This window comes from Schistocerca nitens, chromosome 2 (genome assembly GCF_023898315.1).
Source record: "Schistocerca nitens isolate TAMUIC-IGC-003100 chromosome 2, iqSchNite1.1, whole genome shotgun sequence".
In the NCBI taxonomy this organism is placed as follows: domain Eukaryota; kingdom Metazoa; phylum Arthropoda; class Insecta; order Orthoptera; family Acrididae; genus Schistocerca; species Schistocerca nitens.
Genome location: NC_064615.1, coordinates 754,006,722 through 754,023,434, shown reverse-complemented (window position 1 = coordinate 754,023,434; position 16,713 = coordinate 754,006,722). Strand labels below are relative to the sequence as shown.

The following is a 16,713-nucleotide window of genomic DNA, read 5'->3' as shown; positions in this document are numbered from 1 at the left end:
ACACGCACATTTTTTGTTGCCCACTGCGCATCGCCGTGCTCACTGGCTCTTTACTTCACTGAGGGATAATGAAATCGATGGAGGGTTAGACTGGAGTGGGGTGTTGGAATGGGGATACAGAAAGGATGGGTAGTGAGAACACTGTGTGTGTGTGTGTGTGTGTGTGTGTGTGTGTGTGTGTATGTGTGTGTATGTTTTCAGTTTCCTTTTTCTACGTGTTTTTTAAATAAAGTTTCTTTATTAATTTCTTTATTAATTAGTGAGAATATTGTCTTTCTGTTACTGCTTTTTTTATCAATGAGCATATTTTGATTTTCACTTATTGTCAGCTGTATAAAATACTCTTCTTCGAGAGTGAGCATTCCTTTTCTTTTGGTACTGTGGCGTAAGATTGCCATGTTTGTTTTTAACCCGATGTCGTGTTGATTTTCTTTTATTATATGGTCTGCATATATCGAGTGGGTACATTCACTCTTCAGCGCCCTTATAAGTTGTTTATACTTGATATTAAAATTTCTTGAAGTCATTACTATTATTTAAGGTGAAGCTGTGACCTTTTAATTGCATATTCCCGAACTACTGTATTCATTTTTCTCTTCTGTCACAGGATCTGACTGCTTACGTATTGTATTATTTGTCTTCAGGGATGATTCAAATCTACGTTCTGCGAAGATATTGCCAAATTTTGTGTCAGTGGGTTGTGGTTAATATAGTGTCCCATTCTGATGGGTGACCTTTCCGGTTTGAGTGTCCATTGCGTGTTGTTGTTACGTCTTGGTAAATCTGGACCGTTCTTACTATCGCCATCTATTGTGTATTTAATTTAATGGTGCTGTGTTGTTTCCGTACTCATTTGCTGTTGTAACCATTGTTTTGTAATATGTTTATGATCATTTTTAACTCTTCTTGACAGTTATTTTAAGTTTAATGTTTTCCGCATAGCCGGCCGCTGTGATATAGCGGTTCTACGCGCTTCAGTCCGGAACCACGCGGCTGCTACGGTCGCAGGTTCGAATCCTGCCTCGGGCATGGATGTGTGTGATGTCCTTAGGTTAGTTAGGTTTTAAGTAGTTCTAAGTCTAGGGGACCAATGACCTCAGATGTTAAGTCCCATAGTGCTTAGAGTTATTTGAACCATTTTTTTTCCAAATAGCCTTCTTGCATATGCTGGATGACTGCTAATTATATTACGATGTTGGCGGTTTAATTTCTCTTGTATTGCCATGTCTGAAACTATTTCTTTTCTGTAAATGTCGAAACTGTATTTGTTGTTATTTTGAGGCGAAGGCACTGTATTGTTTTTTCTGGTTCCATTTCTACATTGTATTATAAGTTGTGAGGTGTTCCTGTGTAGATTGTTTTTGTGCTCCTTTGGATTGTCTGTGGGGTATGTGATATCATCTACACATACACTGATCAGCCAGAACATTATGGCGACCGACCTACTATCGATAAAATGCCGTTCAGGCCATAGCAGCGCCACCAAGCGAGGAATGACTGCTTATCACTGTATGTGTGTGTGTGGGGGGGGGGGGCGGGAGGGGGGGAGGTTGGTTGGTGTGTTTTAACTTTCTTTGATTTATTATTTTTTTAATTTTCTTATTTACTCATGTACACTGATCTGGGGAGAGGGACATGAACTCTGATCCAGCGTTCAACCACATCACAGAAGTGTGCCATCGGGCTCAGATCTGGCGAGATGGAGGCCAGCCCATCAACTGTAACTCGCCACTGTGTTCCTCGAACCACCCCATCACACTCCTGCCTTGTCGCATGGCGCATTATCTTGCTGAAAAATGCCACTGCTGTCAGCAAATATGATCGTCATGGAGGGTTGTACAATCAGTGTAGAATGCTCCTTGGCTGTCATGGTGCCTTGGATGAGCTCCACTAGTTCTTGGATGCCCACATTAATGTTCTCCAGGGCATAACGAAGCCGCCGCCAGCTTGTGTCCGTCCCGCAGTACAGATGCGAAGGAGCTGTTCTCTTGGGAGACGACAGATTCGCACCTGCCATCGTCACGATGAAGAAGGTATCAGGACTCATCAGACCATGCAACGCTCTGCCACTGCGCCAATGTCCAATTCCGACGGTCGCGTGCCCGTTTCAGTCGTAGTTGTCGATGTCGCTGTGTTAACATTGGTACACGCATGGGTCGTCGGCTGTGGAGGCCCATCGTTAGGAGTGTTCGGTGCACTGTGTATTTAGACACACTTGTACTCCGGCCAGCATTAAAGTCTGGTATTAGCTCCGCCACAGTTCGCTACCTGTCGAGTTGTACCAGCCAGCGTAACCTACAACGTCCGACACCTGTAATTAGTGGTGGCCGTCCAACTCCACGACGTCTGGAGGTGGTTTCACCACGTGTTGAAGACACTGACCACAGCACTCCTCAACCATCCAACAAGTCGTGCAGTTTCTGAAACACTCGTGCCGAGCCGCCGGCCCATCACAATCTGCCCTCGATCAAACTCAAATCGCGTGCCTTCCCCATCCTACACATGGACAGCACGCTCACGGATACTAAATGCTCCATGCGCGTGTCTGACTAGCAATCATTCCTCGCCAGGTGACGCTGTTATCGCCTGTACGGATTTACATAGATAGTAGGTCGGTGGTCATAAACCTCTGGGTGATGTGTATTTCTCTTTGGTACACATTTTCGTCGAAATCCTCTACAGCCAAGCAATAAATATGTGAAGCACATTACACGAGCGCAGCTGCTCTCCTGATATTCAACGAGGTGGTGTAGTGATTACAACAATGGGCACCTATTCAGGAGAACCAGGTTTTAAGTTACCGTCCTCTAAGCCAGATATCGGTTGTCAGTGAATTTTGTTGGATACATGAAGGCGAATAACGGAATTGTTCCTTGAAACGGACGTTTAGGTTACGAAAACAGAGCTTGTACTCTGTCTCTGCAAATTTCACTGTCGATGCAGCATTAAATCATATTTCTCTTGTCTTTGAATTTCCTAAACCTGGTTGGGTGATGATGCAACGAGTTTGGAAGGGAATGTAAAAAGGAAATTTTCAAAGTGGAATAACTGTCAGTTTACTGGAAACTGTCAGTTTACTGGAGAAGGAACAAAAGGAAGGAAGCGAACATGGTGTATGTTTCAGGACTTATCGGGACATGCGTCTGAATGATGATTTGGAGAAATAAAAGAAAAAATGGACTAGGGTCCGAACAGTGGTTCTACAGAATTAGAATCTAGTGCCTTAACCACTATACCACCTTTCGCTGTTGATCCTGTAACCCTTTTTTCCCCACACTTACAGTACAGTATCTAAACGATAGGAAGGATAACAATACAACGATACTCTGTAATACACTGGGAACCTCACTAAAATATTAATAAAAAACTTTACATGTGACCTCGTTTCAAAATTACCATAGTAGATGAATATGTCAGACTCTTAACTAGCTTTCGTGCTTTTCATGAGCAGTCGGAAAACTTCTGAGATTCCAGGAGAAGAAATAAATATTTGTCATATCTGAAGGTCATACGTGAAGGTTAAAGTGACTGCTCATGAAATGCAAGAAAGCTGGTTCTGAGTCTCAAGTTATAGAATATCACTGGATGTGCTCTTCTTTATTGGTGCTAGAACAGGAAAAGGAAGTTGACTATCGTTAGGTGACGATCTGTTTGACTCTAGGAAAAGTAAAGGCACGAGAGGCACTTCTGACGTTGCACTTGATGATGGAAGCAAGACTAAAGGAAAACCAAGGCAGTTTCAAGGATTTTTGGCTTAGAAAAAGTGTTCGATAACGCATAATTGTGGAAGAAATTCTGAAGAAATTAGAAGTAAACTATGAGGAAAGACGGATAATATACAATATGTAAGAGAACCAAGAACGAGGTGCTCGGGTAAAAATGGTGTAAGAGAGATGTATTCTTCTTCAGCCTCTCCCCCAGCATTCCCAACTGTTCAATCTATACATTGAACAAACAAATATGGAAAAAAAGTTCAATGGTGGATTTAAAATTAAGGGTGAAGATTCACAGCTGATTTTGCTATCCTCAGTGCAAGCGAGTAAACAGAAGGCTGACGAAAGTAATGGGAGGGGGGGGGGGGGCGGGTGCAATACCGAGATTAGCGATAAACGTAACATCGAAACTTGTCATCACGAAGTAGACAATGTTAAGGAATGAAATTTTCACTCTACAGCGGAGTGTGCGCTGATATGGGTAGCTCAGTTGGTAGAGCACTTCCCCGCGAAAGTCAAAGGTCCCGAGCTCGAGTCTCGGTCCGGCACACAGTTTTAATCTGCCAGGAAGTTTCAATGTTAAGGAATTTTGTAATCTTGAAAGAAAAAAACACGCGATGGACGAAGCAAGGAACACATAAAAGGCGGAATAGCCCATTTAAAGAGGGCACTCATGGCCAAAAGATATCTACTTGCATAAAACATAGGGCCTAATTTCAGGAATAAATTTCTGACACAATACCTTTGGAGCATAACATTGAATGGAAGTGAATCATGGACTGTGGGAAACGGGAATGTAACAGAATCTAAGCGTTTGAGATGCAGTTGAAATTATTATATGTGTAAAATTTCTGCCGATACTGCTACCTGTGCTGTTTGACGTGCTGTGAAATTTGATTTTGTGTTGACGGATATAAATGGTCAAGCAGTTAAAATTGGGTTACAGTAGCTACTGCTTTGTCTTAGATAATAATTAAACTGCAGGAATTATAGCTTTTGAAAACGTTCCTCCGTGAGTTGTTCCTCAGCACTGAAGATTAGACCGACTGTCAAGAAATGAGGAGATTCTCCACAGAATCAGCGAGGAGAAGAACACCCGAAAAATTATGACTAATAGAAGTGTCAGGACAATAGGTCATGTGTTAAGATATCAAGGAATGATAGTTGATGGTGTAGAACAGGATAAAAATGGAAAGAGAAGATAAACATTAGAAAATTGATGATACTGGATACGAGTGCTGCTCTTAGATGAAGAGGTCGGCACAGAAGATCCATTCATGGCGGGTCTCATCAGACGAATCAGAAGATTGAAAACCTCCTCACCCCCACCTTCAAAACAAACAATAATAATAAAATAAAAACAGCTTTCCTTCATGATTTCTTCAGTATTTGGTATTTGAAGAAGAGAACCAGACCATAGCCAAACAAAAATCTTTCACTGTGCTCCGAAGGAGAATTTTTCTTGAAGTGCAGTGTTCTCAGTGCATACATCATCTGTTTCCAGTAAACAATCATCCAAAAAAAGAATGACTATTTGAAGACGTCTCTACCCAGATCTTAAATATGAATTGTCGCTAGTTCAGCCTTCTCAGCGCACAGTTCTATAATTAGATTTTTTCTTTGCTTTGTGAAACGTGCACATTCTTATCAATTTTCGCAATAACATAATAACTGAGAATAATAGGTGGTACATGAGCTTCAAACGCAAATGTGTTTCACAGCTATATCATTTCTCTATCCTTTTCAAACTGTATCTGTGGTCATCACATATCAGCTTCAGATTTATCGAAACGAATTTTGATTGTAAATGTTCGGTAGTATATCACGTCTCTTCGTCCTCTGAAGATAACCGATATGAGAGAAAATAATGAGGCTTCCTGCCGGCCGTAGTGGCCGAGCGGTTCTAGGCGCTACAGTCCGGAACCGCGAGACCGCTACGGTCGCAGGTTCGAATCCTGCCTCGGGCATGTATGTGTGTGATGTCCTCAGGTTAGTTAGGTTTAAGTAGTTCTAAGTTCTAGGGACTGATGACCTCAGAAGTTAAGTCCCATAGTGATCAGAGCCATTTGAACCAATGAGGCTTCCTGTGCTTCTCTAGCACACGAATTGATAAATGTTTGCTTTATCAGTCACGGAGATTTCAAGGAACTGACTCTTTTTTTTCTAAATTGGCTATCAGTACGCCTCCAGACGTTACTTAAACTTTATTGTGACTGAAGGTTCTTCTATACATGGCATCTGAACACTAAAACCAGAGGCTCTGTGACGGGGTATGTGGCAACAGAACAATTGGATGGAGGAATCTGGTGGATGACCGTGTGTAACCGAGCCACAGGGATGACACATGTTACGTTGGCTGAAATGAAATGCATGGAGTCAATGCGGATGAAAAAGTTGAGATAAAATGACGAAAAGTGGCTCTGAGCGCTATGGGACTTAACATCTATGGTTATCAGTCCCCTAGAACTTAGAACTACTTAAACCTAACTAACCTAAGGACATCACACAACACCCAGTCATCATGACGAAAAATGATACCAGTCAAACACCTGTAATGAAAAAGATATGTCATGACAAGCCAAAATTTTCTGTTCAAGTCCCGGTTACTGCATGTTCAGTGATTTCCATACCATCGATCCATTCATTTCGTTTCAGTGACTCTAATACATCTGCTACCACATCACAGGGTCGGAGAGTGACGGCCACGAGATGTGTATTTCCGTGTTAATATAAACGGACGATTAAGTCCCATTGCAAAGCGATACTCACTTGATGGCCTTTACCATGGAGAGGCCCATGTGGACACACAGCACGGCGTGGTCAGGACGCTCTCGGGGGGCGCCGCTGATGCAGTAGTAGCAGTCGCCCAGGATCTTGATCCGCAGCTGGTGGTAGCGCTGTGGACAAGAAAGGACCACTGCTCGACACTGCTGACACAAGAACACGAGTGCGTCACTGCTATCATACAAGTGTTATCTTTCCCTGGAATTTGCAGTTACTAGTACATTGCAAAATGTACTCTGATGTCTAGACACAATATTGCATTATATCGTTGGTGACATTGGTTTTATAGGATTTATGCTGTGACTTAAGTTACATGTCTGTACCTAAAGTATCGTCTTCTGTTTCGAAGGCGCCGTCAGAGGCTATAAGTCATAACTAACTTTCAAACGTAAACATATATTGCTAGCCAAAATGATCAACCTTACTGTTAGTGACCGGGAAACAATTGAACCGTGACTTCATCAGAACGCTGGCAAAGGTCACGCGTTCACTCGGGTGCGCGTTAGAGAGCCTCTTTTTGAATTTCTGTGGTCTCGTAATACATCATAGCTCAGTAACGATTGGAACCAATAAAACTTTAGCATCTGAGATTCTAAGCTGGATGTTCCTGCGTTCCAGTGCTTGTTCATATGCTGCTGATTTATCCGTATTGCTGAGTCGACCGCTGCTCTTGAGTTCTTTCAGCCAGATGTTGATCTTTCGTCTAGTGGTTCCCATGAACATCTAATCGCATGAACAGGGTATTTTGTACACTCCTGCGGTGGAAAACTGGTTTTCACGATGTTTGACTATGTTTGGATGGCATCATAATCCAAGTGTAGCTCTGTTACCAGCATTAATAGCTGGCCAGTTTTGGACAGCTAAAGAAGTTTACGTTTGAACATGAACCACGTCTTTGGCCTGTCAGGACGTTACCCACGCTAGGGGATGAAACTTTAAGCACCATAAGAAGCCTCTGACCATGACCTAATCCCCATATAACCCCAGATTTGGCTGGTTCAAATGGCTCTGAGCACTATGGGACTTAACATCTATGGTCATCAGTCGCCTAACTAACCTAAGGACAACACACAACACTAACCCCAGATTTCTCCAATTGTCGGTGCAGTCACTGATGTGTACACACGAAGTAACTTGTTAACGGCAGTAGTATTCGCTGTTCCATGCTCACCTATCAGGGCAAGTCGCATACCATGAAAACTTTTGTAGTATAAGAAAACAATGAGCTACAAGCTACAGACTTCCCGACATACACTGACGAGCCAAAACATTTTGAACTCATGCTTAATATCATGTGATCCAGCTTTGGAATGCGATTTGGCGTGAAATGGATACAAGTCCTTGGTAGGTCTCTAGAGGAATTTGGCACCAGACGTCTCCACTATGGTAACGGAATTCGGTGGTTTGTGGACGCTGATATGCCGTCTATTGGCATCGCAGCTGTTCTTCATTAAGTGTCCTAGACATCTACATTTACATCTACATACGCACTCCGCAAGACATGGCAGATAGTACGTTGTACCACTATTTGTCTTTACCTTTACTGTCAAAATGCCTTCATACGAACTCCAATTTATCTTATTACTGTAATTTCACTACATGCGTCACAAGTCACTGCAGCACGATTCAGGCCTTCTGAGACTGAAAGTTATTCTGCTGGAAAATGCCATCGCCATCGCCATCGGTGAAGATATCAAGATTGAAAAAGGGTTGCATTTTCATCTCCGCCACAGTTGTCGTGCTGTCTTTGATTACTACTACACCTGCCACGAAATCTGAGGTTAATGGCCCCTTATAGCATAATATCAGCCCCAATGGCCTGCATTCATGGAGCGGTGCATGTTTCGACAAGCCGTTCACCTGGATGGTGGCATATCCGAACACGACCATCCATCTCGTCTAACAAGGAATGTTATTCATCCGACCAGGTGACATGTTTGGTTACTCCACTGTTCACTGTTGATGATCCCATGCCTACACAACATGCCTGGTTTGCAAGGCAGCTTACATAAAGGAATAAGGGAAATATGTTTTTGCCTGTATTTATGCTCCTATTGGACTGTAATGTTGTAAATCCCATAGTGGTGGTACTCATGGGGCCTGCTGTTTCTGAGCCAAATTTGGTAGAAATTCAGCAAGGGGTTTGTAAAGAGATCCCAGACATACAAACATATACATTCTATCTTGTATTCTTAGAGAAGAAATGAGTATCAGTTTGAATCTTGCTGTGTTAACATCTTTTTCACCTTTGCATTTCGTAAAAACTTGAGGAACTTTCGTATTAAATTAATGAGGAATTTTTCTGCAGTATTCGATGTTATGCAAATATAAGTGCTCTATTCCTCAGGAGTGAATTTGTCCGATTTTGTGTACTTTCATGCGTTGATGCTCCTAATGACTGGACATGGAGCTTTCCTTCGTCTTATAATATGTTTATTATTTATTTGTGGACACTGCAGATAGAACAATATGACTAGTGAATGGATAAGGGGGGAAATCTGCGTTTTAACACAGATAACTTAGGAATTTTATGCGTGTCCATTTTAAAACAAATTGTTTGGTTTGAGAGCCATATACAGCCGACATTGTTCGCTGTAGAATACCATAGCCACAGATTACGTCCCATATGCCGATGGTGCTGCGTCTCGTGGGATTGGATTTCCTATCCACATCAACGTCAGTTGCAGCACTCCATAGAGCGGTGTAAGTGACGCAGCGCCCGGCGTTTGGGAGGGTCTGCAGAGCGCAGCCGCCTGGTGTCGGCCGTCCTGTTTGCGCTTGGCCACCCAGCCACGCTGCCTGCTGCTCTGGCCGCGTTCACGACCTCACAGCCACACAAACAACAGCATACACACGCTGGCGTGCACTTCACACAGCGCCCTGTGTGCTCTGTAAACGCGAACTGCTCCTCGTGGTGTGACATTTAGGCACTGCACCTACATACTCTCCATACTGGTAACGAGCAAGAGACACACTTGAGGACACTTACTCCTGCACCAGCATGGTGCTCCGCCGTCGGGGATCTGTCAGACTTCCTTGTTCTGTGACGAGGCTTGGATGTCCAACACGCTGTCGCTTACTAGTGGTTTCACCGTCCTTCAACCACTTTCCAGAAATAATCACGGCAGCGGTACGAGAACAGCCTACCAAACTATGCCATTTCCGAGATCCACGTATCCAGGTGCTAGGCCACAATAATCTACCGTTTCTGAAATTCGTTTATGTCATTTGATTTCCCCACTCGTCTCTGCTCGGCTTATAGAGTTTCCTAGTCGCGTCACTTGCACTCAGTGCACCAGATGACACTGAATCTCGCAATAGACGATGGGGTCTATACAGTGTGAATCAAATTTCGCACACTCCGTCGCCACAGAGCGAGTCCTTGTATAGCAGCACTACAAAAATGTATCTACCACAATTTCGTTTGTACATATGGAAAATGGACGTCAAAGAGAGACAATATGGAAACTTTGTAATCATATATGGGACAAGTGACTTCACTTAATACTCTGTAGCTATGCGGCACAGCTAGTGCAGTGGGTGCAGTTTTGTGTTATAATACTGGAGTTTGAGTATTCGATTCCAGGTATAAGCTTATCTTAGGGTTCCGGTAAATGAATAAAAATGGAACCCATATAGGATCACTTTGTTGTCCGTCTATCTATCAGTCTGTCTTACTGTCTGAGTGTTAATAATCCTTTTTCTCAGGAAACTATAGGCGTGTCAGGCTAAAATTTATCTCAAATACTAAGGTCTGTAGTCCCTTGGAGATGTAAAATGTTTAAGCTTCTGCCTCAATGCAGTAAAAGATTCTGCCATTTATGTCACATATTTTGATATCTTGCCAGTCTCGATATCGATAACAAGCAAAAATCATCAAAATTATCGATTTCCGGATTTGAAGAGATATCTATACACATAGTTAAATTTTTACGGATACCTTGGGGCACGAGCTCTACTCGCACGTATCAGGATTTCTACTATGTAAAAAACTTTACACTGCTTGAAACAGCCGGCCGCGGTGGCCGTGCGGTTCTAGCGCTGCAGTCCGGAACCGCGGGGCTGCTACGGTCGCAGGTTCGAATCCTGCCTCGGGCATGGATGTGTGTGATGTCCTTAGGTTAGTTAGGTTTAAGTAGTTCTGAGTTCTAGGGGACTGATAACCTAAGATGTTAAGTCCCATAGTGCTCAGAGCCATTTGAACTTCGTGAAACGTTATCTTGTTTCTTAATTGCTATACAGCAAGTACATCAAGTCTTACACAAAATTCACGAAATTATTTAGTGCTAACGCAGAAATTAGACTAGAGGAAAGGTTTGTACCTAGAAGATAGTGTAACTGGGAAAATATGTTTACTGTTCTGTTCTTCATTCTAGCGACTGAGTCTAGAATCACACGAGGGAATAGTCTCAAGAGGCCGCCATTCCCAGTTCCCGAGATTTTGTACAGCTTTTGTTGTTCTTACACAAGAAGGTGCTTTTTGTGTAGCATATGTTAACATTTCACGTTCTGCACATTTAAGTGGTGTACAATGTACCATTACTTCTTGAGTTACAGAGCACTGAGATGAATAAAATGTTATATATTTTTATAACTATTTGTATAACCAGTGGACAGTTAAGCCATAGTTCGTATGACATGCATCTCCTTGTACCTTGAAATAGAAGGAGGTCTTTTAACACAGAACATTGCTAATGAATTGCCTTTAATATCGAAACAATTTTACATTTTGTAAATTGAAATTTGTGTTACTTTCCAGTAGCTTCTATTTCAGAATATGTTTAATGTCTGTTGTTAAATAAAGTAGTAACAGACGACTAAATACAGTACTGACAAGACTTTCTCGATTGCAACGCTTTTAAATTTCAGCAGAATATTTGTTCCCATGTACATGACGATGTTGAACCATGGAATATGTTTTCATATTCGGAAAACCATTCCTCAGTAATTTTTGTAATTTCACTGAAAGACTCAAACACATAAAATTGGAACGCTATCATTTAAAAACAGAATAATAAAATAAATTAAACTTATTTAACGGGGCTGGATAAAGGCAAAAATTAATGTCTAACATGCAGGCTTTTGGGGAAGGTAGAACAAACAATATTGACAATGAAATAATCACAAGATTTTTATGCCTGAAGGGTACAATCCATTAGTCAAAATTTTATTCGATACTGGCAACTGTCTACTGTTTTCAGTAATTTGTATAGTCCTTTCAGCTGTGATTTTTCTTTAAACTACTGCATTTCAGATCAGCATTTCCAGTGATGTGAGACAGAAAGAGGTTCCGACCGAAATTGTCAAATACTGGTATCAGTTTTAATTCCACTACATACTTTTTCTTGAGAACTATATAGTATAGCTTTACAGAGAAAAGTTACAAAAGCGAGGTAAATACCATTTACAGAGCTATTTATTATCTATTCATGCAAGGTGCTAAGTTGCACTTTCAACGAATAAGAACGAAACAGTAGTTTCTTACCTAGTTATGATGACTAAATAGTCTCAACACTGAAAATAGCTAGCGCATGAACATCAATGAGAATAAGTGATGACATTATCCGTAAGAGGCAAAGAAATACACTCCTGGAAATGGAAAAAAGAACACATTGACACCGGTGTGTCAGACCCACCATACTTGCTCCGGACACTGCGAGAGGGCTGTACAAGCAATGATCACACGCACGGCACAGCGGACACACCAGGAACCGCGGTGTTGGCCGTCGAATGGCGCTAGCTGCGCAGAATTTGTGCACCGCCGCCGTCAGTGTCAGCCAGTTTGCCGTGGCATACGGAGCTCCATCGCAGTCTTTAACACTGGTAGCATGCCGCGACAGCGTGGACGTGAACCGTATGTGCAGTTGACGGACTTTGAGCGAGGGCGTATAGTGGGCATGTTGGAGGTCGGGTGGACGTACCGCCGAATTGCTCAACACGTGGGGCGTGAGGTCTCCACAATACATCGATGTTGTCGCCAGTGGTCGGCGGAAGGTGCACGTGCCCGTCGACCTGGGACCGGACCGCAGCGACGCACGGATGCACGCCAAGACCGTAGGATCCTACGCAGTGCCGTAGGGGACCGCACCGCCACTTCCCAGCAAATTAGGGACACTGTTGCTCCTGGGGTATCGGCGAGGACCATTCGCAACCGTCTCCATGAAGCTGGGCTACGGTCCCGCACACCGTTAGGCCGTCTTCCGCTCACGCCCCAACATCGTGCAGCCCGCCTCCAGTGGTGTCGCGACAGGCGTGAATGGAGGGACGAATGGAGACGTGTCGTCTTCAGCGATGAGAGTCGCTTCTGCCTTGGTGCCAATGATGGTCGTATGCGTGTTTGGCGCCGTGCAGGTGAGCGCCACAATCAGGACTGCATACGACCTAGGCACACAGGGCCAACACCCGGCATCATGGTGTGGGGAGCGATCTCCTACACTGGCCGTACACCACTGGTGATCGTCGAGGGGACACTGAATAGTGCACGGTACATCCAAACCGTCATCGAACCCATCGTTCTACCATTCCTAGACCGGCAAGGGAACTTGCTGTTCCAACAGGACAATGCACGTCCGCATGCATCCCGTGCCACCCAACGTGCTCTAGAAGGTGTAAGTCAACTACCCTGGCCAGCAAGATCTCCGGATCTGTCCCCCATTGAGCATGTTTGGGACTGGATGAAGCGTCGTCTCACGCGGTCTGCACGTCCAGCACGAACGCTGGTCCAACTGAGGCGCCAGGTGGAAATGGCATGGCAAGCCGTTCCACAGGACTACATCCAGCATCTCTACGATCGTCTCCATGGGAGAATAGCAGCCTGCATTGCTGCGAAAGGTGGATATACACTGTACTAGTGCCGACATTGTGCATGCTCTGTTGCCTGTGTCTATGTGCCTGTGGTTCTGTCAGTGTGATCATGTGATGTATCTGACCCCAGGAATGTGTCAATAAAGTTTCCCCTTCCTGGGACAATGAATTCACGGTGTTCTTATTTCAATTTCCAGGAGTGTATATTTTCATTGTAAAATCTAATTTGAGCCACGATAAAGAAGTACAAGTCGACATGTTAACATATTAAAGCAATCTGTCACAGCCAAAGAAATTTTGTACGATTGGTTCCAAAACAAGACACTATTAGATCATGAAACTTCCTGGCAGATTAAAACTGTGTGCTGGACCGAGATTCGAACTCGGGACCTTTGCCTTCCGTGGGCAAGTGCTCTACCAACAGCTGTACTTCAGCCAGTACCTCGTCTTCTACCTTCCAAACTTTACAGAAGCTCTCCTGCGAACCTTGCAGAACTAGCACACCTGAAAGAAAGGAAAGCTTCTGTAAAGTTTGGAAGGTAGGAGACCAGGTACTGGCGGACGTAAAGCTGTGAGGACGGGGCGTGAGTCGTGCTTGGGTAGCTCAGTTGGTAGAGCACTTGCCCGCAAAAGGCAAAGGTCCCGAGTTCGAGTCTCGGTCAGGCACACAGTTTTAATCTGCCAGGAAGTTTCATATCAGTCCACACTCCCCTGCAGAGAGAAAATCTCATTCTGGGAATTATGAGATCATGCTGAAAAGTTACATAGCGACAATAAAAATGACGAAAGACCGCAAAAAGAAGAAACAAGCTGACTCTGAATGAATTACTAGAAACATAGGAAATCTTTGGAGTTCAGAAATAAGTTTAATTTAGCTTTCTGTATATCTCAGGTGGCTACTCACAGAGGTCCATTGTGGGCTGTAATTGACGTATGGGTACTAAACTTAGCAGATATCCTAATGCGTTTGTGTGGAACCGATTTAGACTGGAAAAAACTAGTGTCATATGTGGCCACCAGGTGGAACACTGGCGCTGTGAATGCAAGAAAGACGTAATGGATTAGGAACAGAACGTGGGCAGAAAAGGTCAAGCAAGCGAGAAACGCATAATGTAGATTTTATTATTGACTGCCACTTAGACAATCTGTTCAGTATGAGCACAGGAGGCGTCTAAAAAACGCTGTACCTGCTAAACAGTTGTTTGCAGCAGTTCCGGTGGGATTTGAGCAACGTGTTCGTGTAGCCTTTGCAATACGTAGAGACCGAACGTGTCCCGGGTAAACGCGTTCTTTTAGGTATCCTCAGAGCCTAAAGTGGCATGGATACCTATGAGGTGATCTTGCAGGGTATGCATTTGGAAAATCTCTGAAAATAACATGTTCGTGGAATCTTGGATTAAAGAGATCTTTCAGCGACATGAGGTGTTATCCCAGCTATCATGAAAACAATGGTTTCCACACAGCAGCGCTCTTCCAAAGGAGGAATCACATGCTCTATAAGAAGGCCCCTATAAAGTACAGCCGTCACGGTACACCTGACAGGCCTCTGGGTGTATTCTCTTCAAACAAGAACGGACGGAGAATAATGACACTTTCAATTCTTACCACACAGTCACATAGGGCGATTGCAATTGTTCTCCGTAAACAATATACAGTTTAATAGTACACAAAATCACACAGTTCTGTGTATTGACTGTAACCTTTAGTGTAAAATGTGCCTCGTCACTCCATAGAATATTAGCCGGCCACATTTCATCAACTTCGGTCGGTGCCAGAAACCGAAGAGCAAATAAAGAACATTGGTGCAGATCGTGAGGTTTCAGTTGCTGCACCGTCTGGATCTTGTGAGGTTAGTAGTGTAAAATAGACTGACACTTTCCGTACTATTTGCTATAGGATGGACGGTTCCCGTGACACTGTACTAGCACTAGCTCTACCCGGGAAGCATGCAGCATCATGGTTAGTTACACCAGCAGTAACTTCGTCAATAACTTGCTCTGGAATAGGAGGCCTTCCTCTTCCAGGTGCCATACCAAGATCACCCGTGTTTTATTTCATTATCAGCTTCCTTAAAACATTTAATGACATCGGACCTCTCCTCAGACCTTTCAGTCGGCGATACTCTCACAGTACAGCACTGTAATTGCTGCCATTCACATAAAACAGCTCCATTAACAGCACACAGTCTCTCTTCTGGATAATCGTGTTGTTCAGACATCTTATGGGTTATCAAATGGTGTTGATGTCAGTATACAGCGCAAGATTTGCACATGGTGGCCAAAATTGTAACTAATATTTTTTACAGCGTAAGTCGGTTCCTCATTAACGTATTAGCATATCTACCAAGTTTTGCTGCCATAAAATAATTGCACCCCACGCTAGATCTCCGTGAGTAGCTGCACTTTAACTAGAATCACCTGCCAGATAATCTGTGTACCACAAAAAAAAGGCAGTGTGAGCTGTAATAAATTACAACAGCCCTAAGCTAGTGTACATATAGGCACATAATGACAACTATTTTAACTTTTAAAAATAATCTTGGAGTTTTGTCTTACTTCTTCACTAAGCTTGTTTTGTAATTAACCGTTTATTTACATAGAATATAAACTAGACAGTAGTGAACGTGAGGCTGCAGATAAAAAATTGAAGTGCATCCTTTAAAACAAATGTGGCAAGTTTCTTTGACCGCACTACATTGTTTATTTCCGAGCGTCAGGATTCATCCTCATATGAGCTTTTACTAGGACAGATATTTTACTGGCAACTGAATCATACATTTATATCCCCAGAAAAACTGCGCAGCTTCCCAGGGAAAGAAAAGAGCGTCAGGATTCATCCTCATATGAGCTTTTACTAGGACAGATATTTTACTGGCAACTGAATCATACATTTATATCCCCAGAAAAACTGCGCAGCTTCCCAGGGAAAGAAAAGTCTTCAAATGAAGTTCCACAACTTGATCAGAAGTGTGTAACGTTAAAGGTAGCCTTTGTTGGATGCATCAGCGCTCCTTCATTAACAGTTGGAATACTTTCATGAGAAGTGCTGCCTGGAAGATGAGGGGAACCAATTGATTCCGTGTATGTATCACACGTTTATACACAACCCAACCAAATAAATAATGCAGTCCTGCCTGTTTCCATAATACTAATACCTGTAGGATCCGAATCTTGAATTTGTATCTCAGTCTCATCATCAAAGTGTTTGGATTAGAAATAAAAATCCAAGAAGTGCTCGTCATCTTCAGCTTCATATTAAGATGACCGAATATTGAGCAATATTTATTAACTTGGTTACATTCCGTAATTTGACGGGCGTAGGATGAGTATAACCAGTTTCTCGAAATTTTGGAAAAAAAAGATTCAACACAGTTTGTTGACAATCTAGTAAATTACTTGTTTGGAAAACGGTT

The 16,713-nt window shown here is 43.1% G+C and overlaps 1 protein-coding gene and 1 non-coding gene across 2 annotated transcripts in view; one reads left to right on the top strand and one right to left on the bottom strand.

The window, feature by feature from the left end:
• Window positions 1–16,713, bottom strand: part of LOC126235306 (adenylate cyclase type 3) — a 628,591-nt gene that overhangs the window by 360,145 nt on the left and 251,733 nt on the right. Inside the window, exon 4 of the mRNA XM_049944030.1 lies at window positions 6,483–6,610. Coding sequence (XP_049799987.1) covers window positions 6,483–6,610 — 128 coding nt within the window. The remainder of the gene's footprint in view (window positions 1–6,482; window positions 6,611–16,713) is intronic.
• Window positions 13,894–13,968, top strand: Trnal-caa (transfer RNA leucine (anticodon CAA)). Its single transcript has one exon. It is a non-coding gene; the product is annotated as a tRNA-Leu (tRNA).